The sequence below is a fragment of the Cricetulus griseus genome, chromosome 7 (assembly GCF_003668045.3).
Source record: "Cricetulus griseus strain 17A/GY chromosome 7, alternate assembly CriGri-PICRH-1.0, whole genome shotgun sequence".
In the NCBI taxonomy this organism is placed as follows: domain Eukaryota; kingdom Metazoa; phylum Chordata; class Mammalia; order Rodentia; family Cricetidae; genus Cricetulus; species Cricetulus griseus.
In genome coordinates, this window is record NC_048600.1 from 108,671,706 (window position 1) to 108,688,625 (window position 16,920).

At 54.3% G+C, this 16,920-nt stretch overlaps 1 protein-coding gene across 1 annotated transcript; it reads right to left on the reverse strand.

Moving 5' to 3' along the window:
- Nucleotides 1-10,819: 10,819 nt before the first annotated feature.
- On the reverse strand, nucleotides 10,820-14,085 carry Nxph3 (neurexophilin 3). Its single transcript, XM_027424271.2, has 2 exons — nucleotides 14,032-14,085; nucleotides 10,820-11,524 (listed from the first exon to the last, which is right to left on the reverse strand). Exons 1-2 carry the CDS (start codon nucleotides 14,083-14,085, stop codon nucleotides 10,820-10,822), a joined length of 759 nt encoding a protein of 252 aa, XP_027280072.1.
- Nucleotides 14,086-16,920: the final 2,835 nt, after the last annotated feature.

The window sequence follows — 16,920 nt, forward strand, 5'->3', positions numbered from 1 at the left end:
TGCCCTATCCCTAACACTGGACTTGGCATTGAATAAAGCCTCCAGAAAGATAAACCACGGGCAGTGTTATTTATGTCCCTGTATGATTGTTTCCATTTCTGACCTGTGCCTTTGGAATCCATTTCTTCCCAGGGTATCTCAGAACCCAAATCTACAGTGAGGCACTGACAGACAAAAGCACCTCTGGACATGCAGGAATCTTGCACAGCAGGATGCACTCTAGAAATCCCGTCTTGAGGTGCCTGGGTAGCCGATGTCCTGTGGGCTCCAGGTGTCTCACCGTGGTGATGTGTAGAGGTAGAAAGGCCACTGGAGTCCCAGAGAAAAGCCTGCATTGAATCTTTTGGTCACCTAGAAATCACTTTTGGGTTCTCCATTTATGCCCTTCACTGTCATGGTGGTATTTCCAAAGGTCAGGAGAGCAGACATTCCTGAAGGAGGTAAGAGGCAGGACGGAGCCACTTCAGCCTGTAGTTACACAAAAATAAAGGTTGGCAGGAGGAAGTCGCTTGACGCCCAGAGAGCCCTGCTTCCTGGGCGGCGCTGCCTTGAGCGGCCCAGGAAAGATGGATGCTAAATCAAGCCCTTCTCTACACGATCCTCCTCCCTTTTCTCCTCATTTTCCTGTCTTTGCTGTTCCCTGTTCCTCCCTCCTTCTGGAGCATGGAAGCTTCCATTTATTTCTCCCCTGTTTTCCTAGACATTTCTCTCCCGTCTCCGGTCCCGCTCACTAGAGTGACATCTTGAGCCTGATCCTGCTGTATTAAAAAAAAAAAAAAAAAAAAAAAAAAAAAGGGAAAGAAATCTCTGTCTCCAATGAGCCCTTCAGTTCTGATCTCCACGGAGATGTGGCAGATGGCAGAGCCTGACTGAGCGGCAGCAGCCCCCCATCCCAGGCCAAGGAGCTGCCAGGGCTAGTAAGTGGGCTAGTTACAGGCTTTTCTACACGTGTGTACCTCAACTTGGTGCTCCCCCGAACCAAAAACGCTGTCATGTCCCAGAAAAACACCCTGGAGGAGTGCAGCCCCTCTAGTTGTTTCTCTGACCCTATGGGAGCCATCTACATAGCTACTAAATCCAGGACTCATCTGTGATTGAGACTTCCTGACCCGAGTCCTGTGTACCCCATGTCCTCAGCTCTTCCAGGATGCAGAACAAACGGCTCTCATAGGGCCCATCAGAGAACTCACCATTAGGCTGAACAGACAGTCCTCACCCTCAAGGATCTCATCCAAGGCAGGGCCGTGTTTTATACACGAAGAGGGTACCAGCAAGGAACCCTGGGGCCATCCAGGCTGATGAGCTAGTGGACTCAAACCTAACTGGCTTCAAACATGCTGGCTGAATGGAGCCTTGTCCTGACCAGAGGAAGAGGATTTGGTCACCTTGGAGACCATTCTTCCCCCAAGTGGATAAAAGTTGCTGTAGGTGGCCAAGGAGAAAGGGGAATGGCTGGGTTTGACCAGAGCACAGCTGGGGCCTGGAGTCAGCTTGAGACTGGCTAAGTAGAGTGGGAGAGCATCCAGACCTAGAGTGTGGGGGTTTTTTGGGGGGCGGGGAGTGGGGGTTGCACTCTGGTTGTTAACTCGACTCCTAAATAAAGACCCTTAACATTGTGTATTGTTTGGGTAGAGGCCTGGAGGGAAATACAGCTCATGCTGGATGGGCTTCTCTAGAGCCAGCAGAAGTGGGGTCTGGACCCATAGAGCTACAGAATGCAAGCAAGGGCCCTGTTTTTTGTTTTGTTTAACACGAAAGCCCTCTGACCTGCCCTAAGATTTTATTTTTCTTGCACATTCTTACTGGAGCGAGGCCTGATAAAGCTCACATGCAACATCCTCCAAGCCTCCCACCTAGGATCATGGCTGTAGTTAGAGTCTGTGTAGCTGCTAAACACATTTCCAGATACTTAACTCATTCTAAGAGCAACCTTTTGAGAGGGAAAGAGCATCCCCATCTCGTGGATGAAGAAATCCAGAGCCGGGCGTTGGTGGCGCATGCCTTTAATCCCAGCCCTCGGGAGGCAGAAGCAGGAGGATCTCTGTGAGTTCGAAGCCAGACTGGTTTCCAGAGCGAGTGCCAGGATAGGCTCCAAATCTACACACAGAAATCCTGTCTCGAAAAAAACAAAAAAAAGAAAGAAATCCAGATACAAAGATGTTCACCAGCTTGTCTGAGGTCTGCAGTGAGAATGTGTCAGAACAAGAATTTGAATCCATGCTGGGAAGTGGTGGCACACACCTTTAATGCCAGCACCGGATGCAGAGGCAGGTGGATCTCTGAATTGGAGGCCAGCCTGGTCTACAGAGCGAGTGCCAGGACAGCCAGGGCTACACAGAGAAAATCTGTCTCAACCTTCCCTACACTCCAAAAAAGAATTTGAGTCCAGGCAGCCTGGCTCCAGAACTGATCCTCAGGTGAAGGGCTACACAGCCTGCCCTGTGAAGGAGAAGCCATCCCTCCTCCCTCTAGAGGCTTATGAGTTGTGTGGGTGGGTGGCTGAGTAGCAACAACTCAGAACTGGCCACAATGGCATGCCACTTACTACTGGCAGGGCCAGTCCTTCCAACCACCATGTGAGCAGGTACAGTTGGGAATCACTGCCCCCTCTCAGAGAGGCTGGGGACTACATCTAAATCACCTGGCCGGTAAGATTCAAGCCCAGCTCCCTTCAGACATGCCCTGGCTCCATACTCCCCTGACTCCAGGGAGAAGTGCTCAGCTTCCCTGGCACAAAATGAGTCCAGGTGAGGCTTCCTGGAATAAAGAGTCTGGCAGGAGCCCGAGTTATTTATCTCACAACTGATGATCCTAGGCTGAACCCCACCCATCACCATATTTGTTTAAGATTTATTTATCGATTATGTGCACAGTGTTTGGCCTGCATGTTTGCCTGCACTGCAGGCCAGAAGAGGGCGCCAGAACACATTATAGATGGTTGTGAGCCACCATGTGGTTGCTGGGAATTGAACTCAGGACCTCTGAAAGAGCAGTCAGTGCTCTTAACCGCTGTGTGTGTGCGCGCGCGCGTGTGTGCGTACGTGCATGCGTGCATGCGTGCGTGTGTGTGTGTGTGTGTGTGTGTGTGTGTGTGTGTGTTTCTGTTTTTTGTTGTTGTTAGTTTTTTTTTTGTTGGTTTTTTTTTTTTTTGAGACAGGATTTCTCTGTGTAACAGCTCTGAATGTCCTGGAATTCTCTTTGTAGATCAGGCTGGCCTTAAACTCACAGAGATTTGCCTGCCTCTGTCTCCTGAGTGCTGGGGTTAATGGCATGTGTCATCCCCCCAACCAGCTGGTGGGTTTTTAAAGACCATTGTAGAGACGAGAACATAGTCCACTAGGGATGGGCAAGAAGTGTGCCAACTGATGCTGTGTGTCACCTGCTGCCCTCTCTTTGGCTCGTCATAGGAATGCAGGAGTGACAAAGCTGCAGCTACTTCCAGTCCTACTGAGAATGAAGATCTTCACATAGACAGCACCCGCAGGCATAGCTAGCTGGTGTGATCCACACACAGACCTGGATATGCCAAGATGCTTGCTTCATACTACACTCCAGGGAGAGTACCACCAGAACCATTTAGGTGGGATCTCACTCTGTCTCAGGGAGCCTCCAGGCCAATGGCAGAGAGTGCTAGGCACACTCTCTCTGCTGAGTCTATCAGGGATGTCCACATTTTCTAGGAGTCCCAAAGTTAGCAGATACACAGCATTGTAGATACGGGCCAAGTCAGGATCAGGCTCTTGAGAGTCTGGAGAGAGGGGATGGTAGAGGAAGCAAGTTCTGGGACATCAGGAGAGGAGGACCGTAAGGGTGACACACAAAGACCTAGGTGTTAGGAGACCCCTCCCATAAAGCTAAGGCCAGAAGCTCCTGGGCTGCATGTAGTTCTGAGACTCAGGTGGGGAAGTGGTGGGCCCCATGGTTCACACACCCTGTAGTGGCTTCTTCTTGGAACTCTTGTTTCTGTTCCAGCCCCTGGCATCACACTGACCTCAATAGAGCACTTCCTCTGAGGCGATGGCTCCAATGTGAACCAATACCTCTTCTCCGGGTCTCCTGGCCCAGTGGAGACCAGCTGGAAGTTTGAGAGGCTTTATTAAACAATATTTGTTGAGTGAATAAGTACGAAGGAAGAACAGAAGGGGTATTAACGGATGATGTCCACAAGGGCTATAAATAGCCCAGCTCACGAGTCTAGGTTTCAGTCTGTCCTTGCCAGGGCTTGGCAGGCTCTGGCCTGGCTGGAACTCATTCTGCCATCACAGGAAGTAGTCGTCAAACCACATGACCCCTCCACAGCCCACCTAAGTGACCCTTTTTCATCTTCCACACCTAGGACAATGACACTGAGGAAAGACCGTTGTAGAGGCATAGCTTTCCTTTGGTAGCTGCAGAGGTGCCCCTATTTCTTTAGCCAGACCATTGGAAAGAAATCCAAGCCAAGCTTTCTCCTACTCAGAGTGCCCTGGGCAGGGCCAGGATCCTGTAAACAGGCCACGCAGCAGGTCCTGCTCTCAGTTCAAAGCCAACGCTGACAGCATCAGGCTTCAGAGCCTAGAACTCTGTTTCCCAAGGATCTGTTCTGCTACAACCACTTCCCATCATGTCTCAGCTGTAGACCAAGCCAGAATTCTGGCTGTGCTGGCTATTCTATGCACTCCGTGGCCACCACGATGGGCAGCACAGGAGGCAATGCCAGCTCCCAGAGGGCTGAAAGGCTAGCCACTCCTCTACTCTGTCAACAGTGCCCCCTCCCATCACCACTCCCTTCTGCCTTTGGACTTCCAAAGCAGTGTTGTTGCAGGTAATTAAAGGGTTTTAATTAAATTAGGATCCCATCTGGCTGGGATCAGTCAGGCCCTTAACGAGGATTGTGTGTCACCAACATCAGAATGTGTATGGGGACTTAGACACGTGAGGGCTGAATTTGGGACCTGGAGGCCCTTCAGACGGGCAGAGAATCCTAAGCTCCCTGGGGCTCCCTGCAAAACAGAAGCAACTTGTGCCACTCCAGAAATGAGGCCAGGGGAGGAGGGAGAGTGGCACTTCCCTTCTTGCCCAGAAGTCTACACACATTTCTGAGATGTGTTGAGATGCGAGGGTGTTGTCTCGGTTCTACCGATGAGGAGACCAAAATCTGCCGGAACTTAAGTTCTCCAACACCAGACACAGCTTCAAAAAAAAATGGAGACCTTTGGGCATGCTGGAACCTGCCTATAATCTCAGCCCTCAGGGGGGAGGGGACAGGTGTTCAAGGCCAGCTTCTATACACAGCCAGGCCAGGCTAGCCTGGGCTACACAAGAACCCGTTTTTAGAAACAGGAAAGGAAACAGAGCGCTGAAGCAGAGGTGCACGGACGGTGGGGAGTTCCTTTTTCTCACACACAGAAGTCTGCAGTCAGCTTCGGGCTCTCATGGACCGTGTCTTCATCCAGCTAACCACACTTCCATGAGGCACTTCCACTGTAGTCTAAGGGTAGCTAGGGCCAGTGGCCACATTTTCCAGACAGCTGGGTGGATGGCGGGACAAAGAAGGAACAAGGATAAACACCACTATCATAAGATGCCGGAAACTTACTGGATAATCACTTAGCCTAAAGATCCCTGGCCAGAGCTCAGTCACATGGCCACATGTAGAAGGCGGGGTGTGTGTGGGGTGGAGGCAAAGAAATGTAGGATAATGTCAAGCAGCTGTGTGCCCAAGTAATAACTGGGGACCCCATTACTAATGAGGAAGGGGAAATGGATAGTGTATTATTTCTCTTGTTCCTATGACAACAACAGAAACTGATAAAAATGAAGGAAGGGTTTCTTTGTTTATTCATTTTGGCTCACAGTTTGAAGAGACACAGTTCATCGTGGCAGGAAAGGGATGGCACCAGGAGTATGGGGCAGCTGGTCACATTGCACCCACAAAAGGCAAAGCGCTGGACACTGGTGTTCAGCTCTTCTTCTTCTTCTTCTTCTTCTTCTTCTTCTTCTTCTTCTTCTTCTTCTTCTTCTTCTTCTTTTCTTCTTTTCCTTTCTATTCAGTCTAGGACCTATGGGATGATCCTTCCTACATCCAGGGCCAATCTTCCTCCTCCAGTTAAACCTCTCTGTGACACTACACAATGGTATAGGTGTGGCCCCTATAGCATTCTAAATCCAGTCAAGGTGACAAGGCATATTAACCATCCCATATATTAAAAGACAATTAACCCTTTCTGATACAGGCATCACATAACAGAACTAGAATAGGGATCCCTGTTTCATTCTCCAGCCTTGGGTCCTTACACGCAACCACAGAGAAGGGGGGATGAAGTTTGCATAAACCCATCTCCAAAAGCAAGGAGAGAGGTAACATTTGATGAACAACTTAATTTCCCCAGCAGTGCACCAAGGTAGGGAGAACTTTCACTTTTTCAAATAAGGAGGCTCACTGAGTGAGTGAGGCAACACAAGTCTTTGTTCCCAGCACTCAGGAGGCAGAGTCAGATGGACCTCTGAGTTCGAGGTCAGTCTGGTCTACTCAGCAAGTTCCAGGCCAGCCAAGGTAACATTATGAGACCCTGTCTCAAAATATTCAAATAATCTGGGCAGTGGTGGCGCACACCTTTAATTCCAGCATTTGGGAGGCAGAGGCAGGCAGATCTCTGTGAGTTCAAGGCCATCCTGGACAGCCAGGGCTACACAGAGAAACCCTGTCTCAAACAACAAAACAAAATTCAAATAAAGAGATGCTTGGAGGTGGTCCTTTATCCAAGATCACCCAGATAATCCATCCCACAATGGGGACCAGCTCGAGCTCCTTGCACACCCTGTTGTCATTTCCTGGGAAGCCTCTGTGGTTCAGGAGAAATTAACATGTTCCTTGAGACACCTTGCCAGGTAGCTCTGAGATAGTGAACTGAGAAGCCTTGAGCTCTGAAACTGACTCCACTCATTGGATCAGTTTTTAAAGGTTGACAGGTCAACAGGAAGCAAGGTCCCTGGTGGAACCGGAAGTCAGCCCCTACTGGGCAAGTTGCAGCTCTCTTGTGGTGTTTGTGCCTCGGGAATGTTGTCAGCTGCCTCTCCAGGACTTTGGCATAATTGACAGGTGCCAATGCCACCCCACCTTGCCTCTGCTTGGTGGGGCGAATGGTGTCTCCTGTCACCTGTCACCCCAGCCCCCGGTTCTCCAGGCAGCACCGCAGAACTACAAGTCTTCGGAAGTAACATTTCTCTCTCCCACTCCCAGCCATTACATTGGATCACTTCCAATTGAGTCGCCCTCCACCCATTGCAAATGCCTGGCTCAGTGATCCAAGCCCCCGTCACCCTGTGACCTTCAGCTGCCTCCACCCCCACAAACCCCTTCCTCCAGCTTCCCTCTCCACCCACCCACCTTGTGCGTCTCTGAGCAATGGGCCTCGCCACGGGAGCCTGCCACATGCAAGGTCATCAGTGTTCCTGCCAAGGATGGGAAGGGGTGACTCAGTTCCCGCTTGCTCATCTAGGGAAGGAGAATGAAGGAGAGAGAGGAGGGACAGAAACCCATTCAGTTTTGCCTTAAGCTTCACCAGGAGGAGGACTTGGCTTTGCTGACTGTGGAGCCTCTACTAGCTCACAGGGTCCAGAGAAAGTTACTGCAGTAAACATAGGACCACTGAAGCCAGGTAGCACTGAAGGGCAAAGCAACACCTGGTATCCTGGCACTCAGAAAAGAGTGCTTCTTTTTCATCCACAGTACAAGTCTTGCCCTCAGGAAGATGCTAATCTGATGTGGGAGACACAGCCTTTACCCCAGTCTGAATTGCCACCCAGCTCTTCCTCCAATAGTGCTCAGTCTGTTGAGGGAGGTACAACCCCTACCCCCCAGGTACTGCCTTCCCCAACTCTGATGGGGAGACACAAGCCAAGTCCTTGAAGAGTGTCTTGGTCTGGTCTGGTAGGCTTGCTCCAGAGTCTACATCCTATAGGAGAGACAAGACCCTTACCTATGAGGGCAGCGGGGGAGGGAAGACAGACCAGAAGCGCAATCCCCAAACAGGTTGAGAAGGTTGACCTCAAGGTGCTGTGGGGAGGTCAAAGGATCCTGACCTTCTCTTGAAGGGCTCCTTCAAGAAGAATCGGTCTCCTGTGGGGCCTCCCCAAGGCCAGAGAGTTTTATGGGACCTGAGGTCCGTCTCTTACAGGGAATGACATAGCTGTTGCTCAGAAGGGCAGAGGTGGGTATCCTCTTAGCCCGGGAAATTGGGTGGACCTGCTATCCTTGTGAGGATCAAGGGGGCTCATGAGCTATCTGAAAAGACTGAGAGAGACCAGAGGGCTCCTCCAAGGAATTTAGGATTTGGGAAGTCATTTGTTAGCCAGATCTGAGCTGAGCTCAGCCTGGTTGCCGGGGAAGGCAGATAGGCAGGGAAGAGGAGGCAGAATGTGCATGAGGGTGAAATGAAGTTATTAAAATGAACCCACCCCCTGTGCAGGCAGCACCGTGTGCCAGAAAGGCCGGGCCCTCCAGCTGTCGGCAGCAGCTGGTTCTCCACAGGGGAAGAGGAGTAGGAGGGGCAGGTCAGAGTGCCCCTGCACCCCCTCAAGTTCAGTGTTCACACAGAGGTGGGAATGGGGGCACCTCACAGTTCCTTCTGCCGCTGCTGCTACACCCCACAGGTGCCCTGGGACTGTCTGATGAGAACCCTCCAGATTCTAGTGGCCAAGGTTTCTCCTGGTGGGGGTGGAGGATTGGGAGGGGGCAAGCCCAAGCCCCTCTGACTGTAGTCAGTGGTACAGAGGGAGAAAGCTGTGTCGGGGTATGTGTGTCTTGAGTCTGCTCAGAAGAAATGGCTTCAGGGTGATTCAGGGCATAGCTGCAAAGGAAGTGACTCCCCCCTTCCCCCTGCCCACAGCCATCTTGCTTTCTAGGTCATTTCACATAGAGAGGGGCTGCAACCAGGTGACTATGTGCTGCAGTGTGTAAGCATGGACCATCTGGGCTCTGAGCGAGTGGGCAGAGGGCAAAGACTGGAAGATGCCAGGCCACTGGCCCTCATTCCAGGACTCTCCACATTACAGCTACACTTCCAAAAGGAACCTTTGGACCTGAGTGCTGACCTCCAAAGAGAACAGACCTAGAATGGCCTCCAGAAGGGACATCATGGTGGGGGCTCCATCCTTCCCTTCACCCGAGTCCCCCAAATCAAGGACCCTTGCCTGGGCATCCATCTGTTCTGGTGCCACCTCTAGCAGGAGGACAAAGTGGCTACTCTCATGCTCTTTTAGTCCCCATGCCACCATAGTCTGTTCCTTTTCCCCCAAGAGGCAGATGGGAGTCACAGCTGGAGAGAGCAGAGACTCCTCGTCCTCAGGAGCTGGAGCCAAGTTTGCTTAGAGGTCATTGGGCAGTTCTCAAAGTCTGTCAGCATCCACCCAGGCCCAAGGCCCAGATACAGACCCTGCCCACTCCTACTGAGTTAGGGAGGACCCTGAAGGCTGTTGGAGCACTAGCCTGGGTGATTCTCATGGCTGCATGATACAGAGGAAGAAACAGAAAGAGGCTGCTGAGGGCAGTGAACTTGACCAGGCCATAAAAAAAAAAAAGCAGAGATGGGACACCCTTGGGCATCATCCACTGCCCCCTGCAGGGCCAGAGATGACAACTCAGTGAGGACTGGGGGAGGAAGATTTTGGCCCATACCTCCTTTGCTGGCTCTTACCCCAAGCTGCCCCTTCAGGTGCCATGCCCAGTCCCAAAAGTGTTTGTTTGGGCCTCTGGCCCTTGATCTGTTTGCCTGCAAAGAATGTGAGAGAAGGCAGCCCCAAAGCCTCAGGGAGCTTGATCAGGGATCAAGAGGTCTATAGCTTTGATCCCCATTTGGAAAATGCTAGCCAGACAGGGGTCCAGGTACCTCTCCCCTGGATAATTCAGAATATGGTGCCCTGGGAAATCTTTATTCCCTGCTCCAAGGACAAGACTCTGCACAGAGAAGTGACAGGGCATTTCACAAGACTTCCCACCCCTCCCCCCACCCCCACAGACAACACGAGGGCACAGTTCCAGCGTGGCCACACAGTCCAGTCTCCTGAGCCCCATTCTGCTGATAGCCCCATGGCCCAGAGAAGAAGTTCCCACCCCTATTTTGGAATGCACACTCAGCGGGGTTAGGGCAGAGGTGGGCACACAGCACACCGGCAGGTTTCTGCTTATGCCCTTCATGCTAGGAGGACATAACAGTCCTGTCTGGGCTGGGCATGGTGTGCCATTGGCAAGAGGGTGACAGCGGTGCAGAGTGCTGGAGGGAGAGGGTATTTCGGAAAGGGGTGGCCTGGCTGGTGACAGATAGTCATGACAGCAAAGACCTGAGGATGGGGATGAGCTCACCACTTTAGTCTCAGTGCAGGAAAAGGACTCCGGGATGCCCACTGTGAGCCCCCAAGGAGGAAGCCACTGAGCCAATCTGTCCTAAGCTGTCTGCCTGGCCTACACAGCCGGAAGCCCCTTTGTTGACCGCTGCCCTCTTTCTGAATGACAAGGAGAGAGCCAAGGGTTAAGGCCTTCTCCGTGGCTTGATCTGGGGCCACCTGGCTTGCCTGCCCAGAGGCCTCAGAGTCCAGCATCAGCTTTGGACCAGAGGGAAAGCTCTGTAAGCCCGTCCAGGGCCTACTCCTCCTCCTTAACAAGTACAATCTCACCCCAGGTTGGGGCCAGCCCTGGGAACCCTTCCCCAACACCTGAGGCCTGGCCCTGGCCCATCTGGCCTCTTGCCCTCTCCACCCCCTCCCTTCCTGAGACCCATCCCTTCCCTGCCCAGTGTCCAGACAGCTGGCCTCCTGCACAGGCCTGTGTGGCCCATCTAGGTCACCCAGATGGGTAGTAGGGGGTATCGCTGTGGTAGTTGTAATCTGGGCACACCTTCTGCACCAGTCTATAGTCCGTGCTGTAGAAAGCAATGTAGACACACACGACTTTGAAGGGCTGGGAGCAGCTCCAGGTGGCTGAGCTCTGAGCGTGGTCTCGAGAACAGATCTTGGCTGGGTCATGGGTACAGAGCGAGGTCCGGCGGCCTCGTTCTACCTTCTCCCACTCCATCCGGCAGTTGAAGATTTTGGAGGCCTTGGCTTCGATGAAGATTTGCTGTTCCTGGTGGAACTCTACAGCTTTGCTGGGGGGTACAAGGCTGATGGAGATGTTACCCTGGCCTGTGGCGTTGTGACGGAAGTGGACGCTGAAGGTCCCGTTGCCGTGGTCCACGATCTTCCCTGTGACCAGCAGGTTCAGAGCCACTGTCTTGATGTTGGAGTAGAAATCACCCCATCCAAATATTTTTTTCACCTTGGTCGAGGGTAGGGAGCTTTGCTTGGGGCGGTTGGGGGGCTGCCCAAGGACACCCCAAGCCTCCCCGGGTGGGGCCAGCAGCCCTAGGAGGGTGGAGTTGGCCAAGGGGCGGGACTTAGGTGAGATGTGACCTCGCTTCCTAGGCACCCTAGGCCGAGGCTGGCCCTCGTGGTCGTCATGCTCAGGGTCCTCTGAGCCAGGGGGGCCATCATCTTGGCCACAGATAACCTATGGAGGGATTTGGAAAAAGAATTAGAGCTTTGTCCCCAGAGGACCCAGGAGATTTGAGATCTGACCTACATCCCTATCACCATCTTTATGTTCTCTGCCCCTGGCTAAGGGGGGCACCTGCTTGTTCCCTTGTGGTGTACTCGGAGTACACACTGGCTCTCTCAAGACCCACTCTCATGTTCTAATACATCAGTCACTTCATGTCCTTTCTTTTCTGCCCTGCCTCTGGATGCTATTCAAAACCTAGGATGGTCAGGAAGTGTCTCCCCTTCATGGATTAGGGTATCAGAGACACAGGTCTCTTCTCCAGATAAGCCCCAGTCAGGTAGGAAGGGCTCAGCTTTTTATGTTTGTTTGTTTGTTGTTTTTCGACTACAGGGTTTCTCTGTGTAACAGTCCTGGCTGTCCTGGAACTCACTTTGTAGATTGGGCTGGCCTTGAACTCACTGAGATCCGCCTGCCTCTCCCTTCCAAATGCTGGGATTAAAGGCCTGTGCCACCATCTCCCATCCAGGGCTCAGCTTGTGACCTTGCAGAAGCTCTCAGTGTGAAGGCCAGGTAGAATCCCTACCCTTGATATGGCCAAGACGCCAGGGAGGCACCATTTCTGTCCTCCAGCACTCCTTAACCTGGAGTTGGGGAGTTGCAAGTTATTTGGGGAGCCTGATGCCTGCCTTAGGAACTCCCTTGTGCCAGCACACCTACATCTCATGCCGTTTAAGACATTTTAGTCTTCTGGCTGAGACACCATTCCTAGCCTAGGATAACTGCTGGCTTCAAAGTCAAACACCACAAAATAAGAATCCAGAAACAGTGACAGTCCTGGGCAGGTACCAGTTTGTTTCAGGTTTTGCTAAAGCTAGGAGACCCAGGTGTGAATGCCACACCCAGGATGGCCAGCTCGAGGAAGCAAAACCCTTCTCTGGGGAACACTGGTGATGACATGCCAAGACAGCACTTGCATGATGAGGGACCAGTTCTTGTGAGTCCCATTTCACAGGTGAGGACATCAGGATATTCAGGTTACATCACCAAAAGACATAGGCCACAAGTGTCCCATCACGAGGCACAGACCAGATGTACCTTTGCAAAAGACTTTTACTGAAGCCCTGTTTCCACCTGGATGTCCTGTCAAACTCTGCCAGGGTTTTCTCGCCTCAGCAGGCTCAGCTATGGTGACAGGCCACACCTTGGGGAGGCTTCCTGGAGAAGGGTGGAACAAGCCAGCAGGGGAGGTTACCTAACTCCCTAGACTCAATGGTCTGGATGTGTTTGCTCAGTTTCTGGGACCGAGTTCTCATCGGTGTGTCTATGTCACCAGCGAGGAGACACCAGCTTAACTGCAACATCTGGATCGATGATGACATGGGTGGGGCCGAGGGATTCCTGAGGAGCTGGGATGGGAGGTTCCAAAAGGGTTTAGTCTTTATGTCTCTTGCTCTGGTCTTGGCTGTGCCTATGCCTGTGTGCTGTGACCAACCCAGTATCTGTCCCACGGCTAAGGCTGGCCCTGCTTTCCAGGTTCCCAGTGTCCCCCGGGTCAGGATAGGCAGGCAGGGAGGCTCCTAGGGCTGGGTTCAAGGTTGCCCACTTGTTCGGAGCTGGCTCTAGGGTTTAATTGAATGGTTGAGATAGTCAATAGCTCAGTAGTGATCAGGGCCACAGGTAAGGGCCAAGCAGGGAAGGCTTCCTCTCCAACAGCGGACTGGGGGTGGGAGGGTTGCTGTCAATGGGAATTGTTTTGAGGAAGGGGGCAGTTCCAGTGGTGCTGAGGCTTCTCCAGGACAGGATTGGGGTCGGAGACAGATGTAGGGCGGCGGGCTAGGGTGGCGGGGGAGTTAAGCTCTGGGCTAGGGTCCGGGTGGGGTTCCAGGGCATCCTGGGCCGCGGGGGAGCGGGCTCTGGGCGCTCAGCTCAGCTGCTATGAGCGCCTGGGGCGGGAGCCGCCTGCCCAGGTCCTGTGGGGCTCGGGCTGCGCGCAGCCGGGAGAGGCGAGGAAAACAACAGGCGAGGAGGGAGGGAGCGGGAGGGACGGCGGGAGGAAGGGACGCGGAGGCCGCCCCCAGTCCGCCCGGGCTTTGCGCGCCAGGGCCCACAGTTTGGGGTTCTCTGGGCCCCAGAGGTCAGAGGAGAAGCCTGCGTCCCCTGACCCGGCAGGTCAGCTGCCCCACCCCCGTTCCGCGCGTCCTGGGATGCTGCGAGAGGTCGGGTAATCCTTGGCGACTCAGCTCCGAGGGGCCTTTTCCCTAGTGTCACTCGCACCTCCCGCCATCAGCCGCGGAGTGGGTGGGCCAGCCAAACACCCTCCTCCCCGCCCCTATTAACCCTTCCTGTCCGGCCTCCGGCCTCGGACCCGCCCTCTCCCCCAGCCTCCAGCTTTCGCCCGCCCGCATCCCTGGGATGTCAGGGGAGGGGGGAGGGAGAAAGTTTCAGGGCTCCGCGGCTTCCCGCGCTCTCCCCATCCTCTGGCCCCCGCCCTGCGCCGCTCCCCGCGGACCACTCACCAGATAGAGGCTGCCCTGCACTAGGAACACGAAGCAGCAGCGGGTCAGTTGCATCTTCCTCCTCCGCTCTCACCCGTCTCTCTTTTCCTTTCGGGGTCCCAGTCCCCCTCTTCCCTGGACTGCTCCTTCAGGCGCGCTGTCCCATGCTCCCGTCCCCGGTGGTTCGCGGCCCTCCCCTCAGCCCGTCGCTGGGACCGACCCCGCCCCCTTCGGTCCAGCTGTGTAGCCGCCGCCCCCTCCCCGCGTCCAGCTGCGCGCCGCGCGGTCCCGTCTCCCGGTGCCAGATGTGAGCCCGGAGCGTCTCGAAGGGGCTCCGGCTGCGCGGTGGCTGCGCCTCTCCAGACAGGCGCTCGGCGCCCCACTCGCTTCCAGAGGCTCGGCTCTCGCCCAGATGTGCTGGGGGACCTGCGCGCGCGCCCGTCCCCGGTGCTAATTCCCCAGACCAGACGGCCCCTCCCGCCCCGTCGCGGCGCGCCCCCTGGCGGACGCCCGGGCCAAGCGAGCCGCGGCCGCCCGCTCCCCGCGCTGCCCCCGCCAGACTGGAGCGCTCCTGGCGCCCAGGCGGCTCCCGCTTCCTCGTCCCTCCCACTGGCGGCGGCGGCGGCAGCGGCAGGTACCGTGAGCCCAGTCGGTACCTCCGGAGTTAACTCCTCCCCTGCCGGCCCGCAGCATGGGGACCTGGGACGCCGACTTTCCAGCGTAGGGGACAGAAGGTGGGCGGAGGAGCTCGCTCTGGGAGAGGAGGCGAGAGGCTGGAAGACCGCCGATGGGGACACCAGCTTTTTCGCCCTCCTGGCAGCGCGCCTTATTTTCTGTAGCGGGCATCGGGGATCTGTCGCCCTACCTACACCTACCCCTAGGAGTCCTAGAATTTGGAAAGACAATTCTGCCCAAACCCTTTTAAGGGTGCAAGGATATCAACAGCGGATCACAGCTGCTGGTTCCTGCAAGACTTGAGGGTGCTGAAGGAAGTTCTTCTAAGTGTCTAGCTCGCACCCCTTTTCTTAGCAAGGCCGTTCATTTTCTTCCTCAGAGCAATCACTATGAAGCTTTTGGTTGAGGCGCTGGCCTGAAGAGACCACTAGGGACCAGGCTGGATTCTGGGGTTGGAGTAAGGGTTTGCCTCCTGAGAAACAGAGGAGGGATGATGGGATGGACAAGACCTCTCAGAGGCTGTCCTTCCATTCTTCCCTCCCTCTTCTTTACGACACAGGTGCTCACCAGGCTAAATAGGGTCTCACCCCAGTGGGGTCCCAGGTTGCTCTGGTCCCTTCAGATCTCCAGGGCAAGAAGGACTGACCTAGACAAGAGATGCCCAAAGGTGCAGGACCACCCTTCTTCCATCACTCCCACTCTTAATGGATGGACCTCTTTCCTAGCTCTCTGGAACTCATTTAGTCTTGAGAAAAATAAAAGGTCGCATCCTCCGACCCACTGGAGGCATTTGGAGTGGTCCCAGCCTATGCTGGGCCATTGGTGGGCTCTCCCCACTCTCTCCTGGGGCCCCTCGGAGATCCAGTGTGGTCTCTGACTGCAGCCCCCAGCTCACACCCAGCCTCCTCCCCCACCATCTGCCAGGCGTTGTGCTAGGAATGCAGATGAATCTTAATATCAGCCTGGGCCAAGTGCAAAGAGGGAGAGACTGCAGAAGGAGGTACTCTGGATGAGTCTCCTAGGTGCCCTGGGCCTTTCCTCTGTGTGTGTGTGTGTGTGTGTGTGTGTGTGTGTGTGTGTGTGTGTGTGTGTGTGTGTGTAAGATTCCCAAAGCCGGGGGCGGGATGGGGGGAAGAAGCAGGTAAATTTTTGTGTGGCCTTGGAGCCTCTGGTCCAGCTGGGAGAAAGATGTTGTCAGTCTGAGCGTGGGCAGCTAGTTCCTACTCTCAGCTAGGCAGAGGTGTAGCTGGGCTCGCTCCTTGCCCATTCCAAGTTCTGCCTCCAGGACAGCAGTGTGGCCCAGCAGCAGGACTGCTGTTTTCAGGCCTGACGGTCTTAGACTCCACTCCAGACCCCTACACACTGTGTGACCTTGGATAGGTTACTTCCATCCTCTGATGTCAGTTTTCAGATCTGTCATTTAGAGAAGGAGAGAAGACACAATGTGTAAACCCAGTGCAAGCACCATGGCTAGCGGACATCGTGGGAGTGCAGTAAATGGAAGGGTTAGCTTTTGCACTGCCCACACATTTGCTGCTCTGTTCTTCCAGCCAGGCTTGCCCTCACTCCCCTTTTGGACACTCCTGGCTCCCACTTGCTTCCACTTTTTTCTTTGCCTTCATCCATCAGCCACTGGTGGGGCCTGTCCTCGGTACCAGGCACCAGGCCAGAGCCTCGGCTGCAGAGATGAATGGGACACCATCCCTGCCCTCAAGGATCTCCTGGCCCTGTGTGTGGAAATCGATCATTATAACTCACTGCAGTGAGTGCAATGACACAGTCCCCATAAAGCCTTGAGGGTGCACCAGGAAAGGTGGGGGAGGGGCAGGAGGAAGGTCAGGGCTGACTCTCTGAGGGCAGTCAAGTCTAGGAGGTCAGGAGGAGTAGGTCTGTCAAGGGCATTCCTGGCAGGGGGTACAGAAAGCTAGGAATGAAAGCAGCTTGTTGTCCTGGGAGTGCCTCCTCCAGGAGAAGATCAGAGGCAGGGATCAGCCATAACGGGCTTACATGTCAGTGAAGGGGTCCGGATCCATGTTTGTGGGGAGCCTTGGAAGGGTTTTGAGGGACTGATTACAGTCCAGCTTGTTTTTTGGATAGCTTTTGTTGAATTCACTAGAAAGAGGAGGGGGAGGGGAAGCAATTAGAAGATCAGGGTTGGGGGCCTGAAGACATCAGCTGGCAAACCTGGAAAACAAAACCAGCCAGGATTTGGCTGTTGCTGGGGTGCCCGATGCA

Bases quoted from the DNA above. Each gene is read 5' to 3' on its own strand.
- Nxph3 (XM_027424271.2), bottom strand. From the start codon at position 14,085: ATGCAACTGACCCGCTGCTGCTTCGTGTTCCTAGTGCAGGGCAGCCTC. The intron at 11,525-14,031 runs GTGAGTGGTCCG...ATCCCTCCATAG, and splicing joins TGCAGGGCAGCCTCTATCTG to GTTATCTGTGGCCAAGATGA.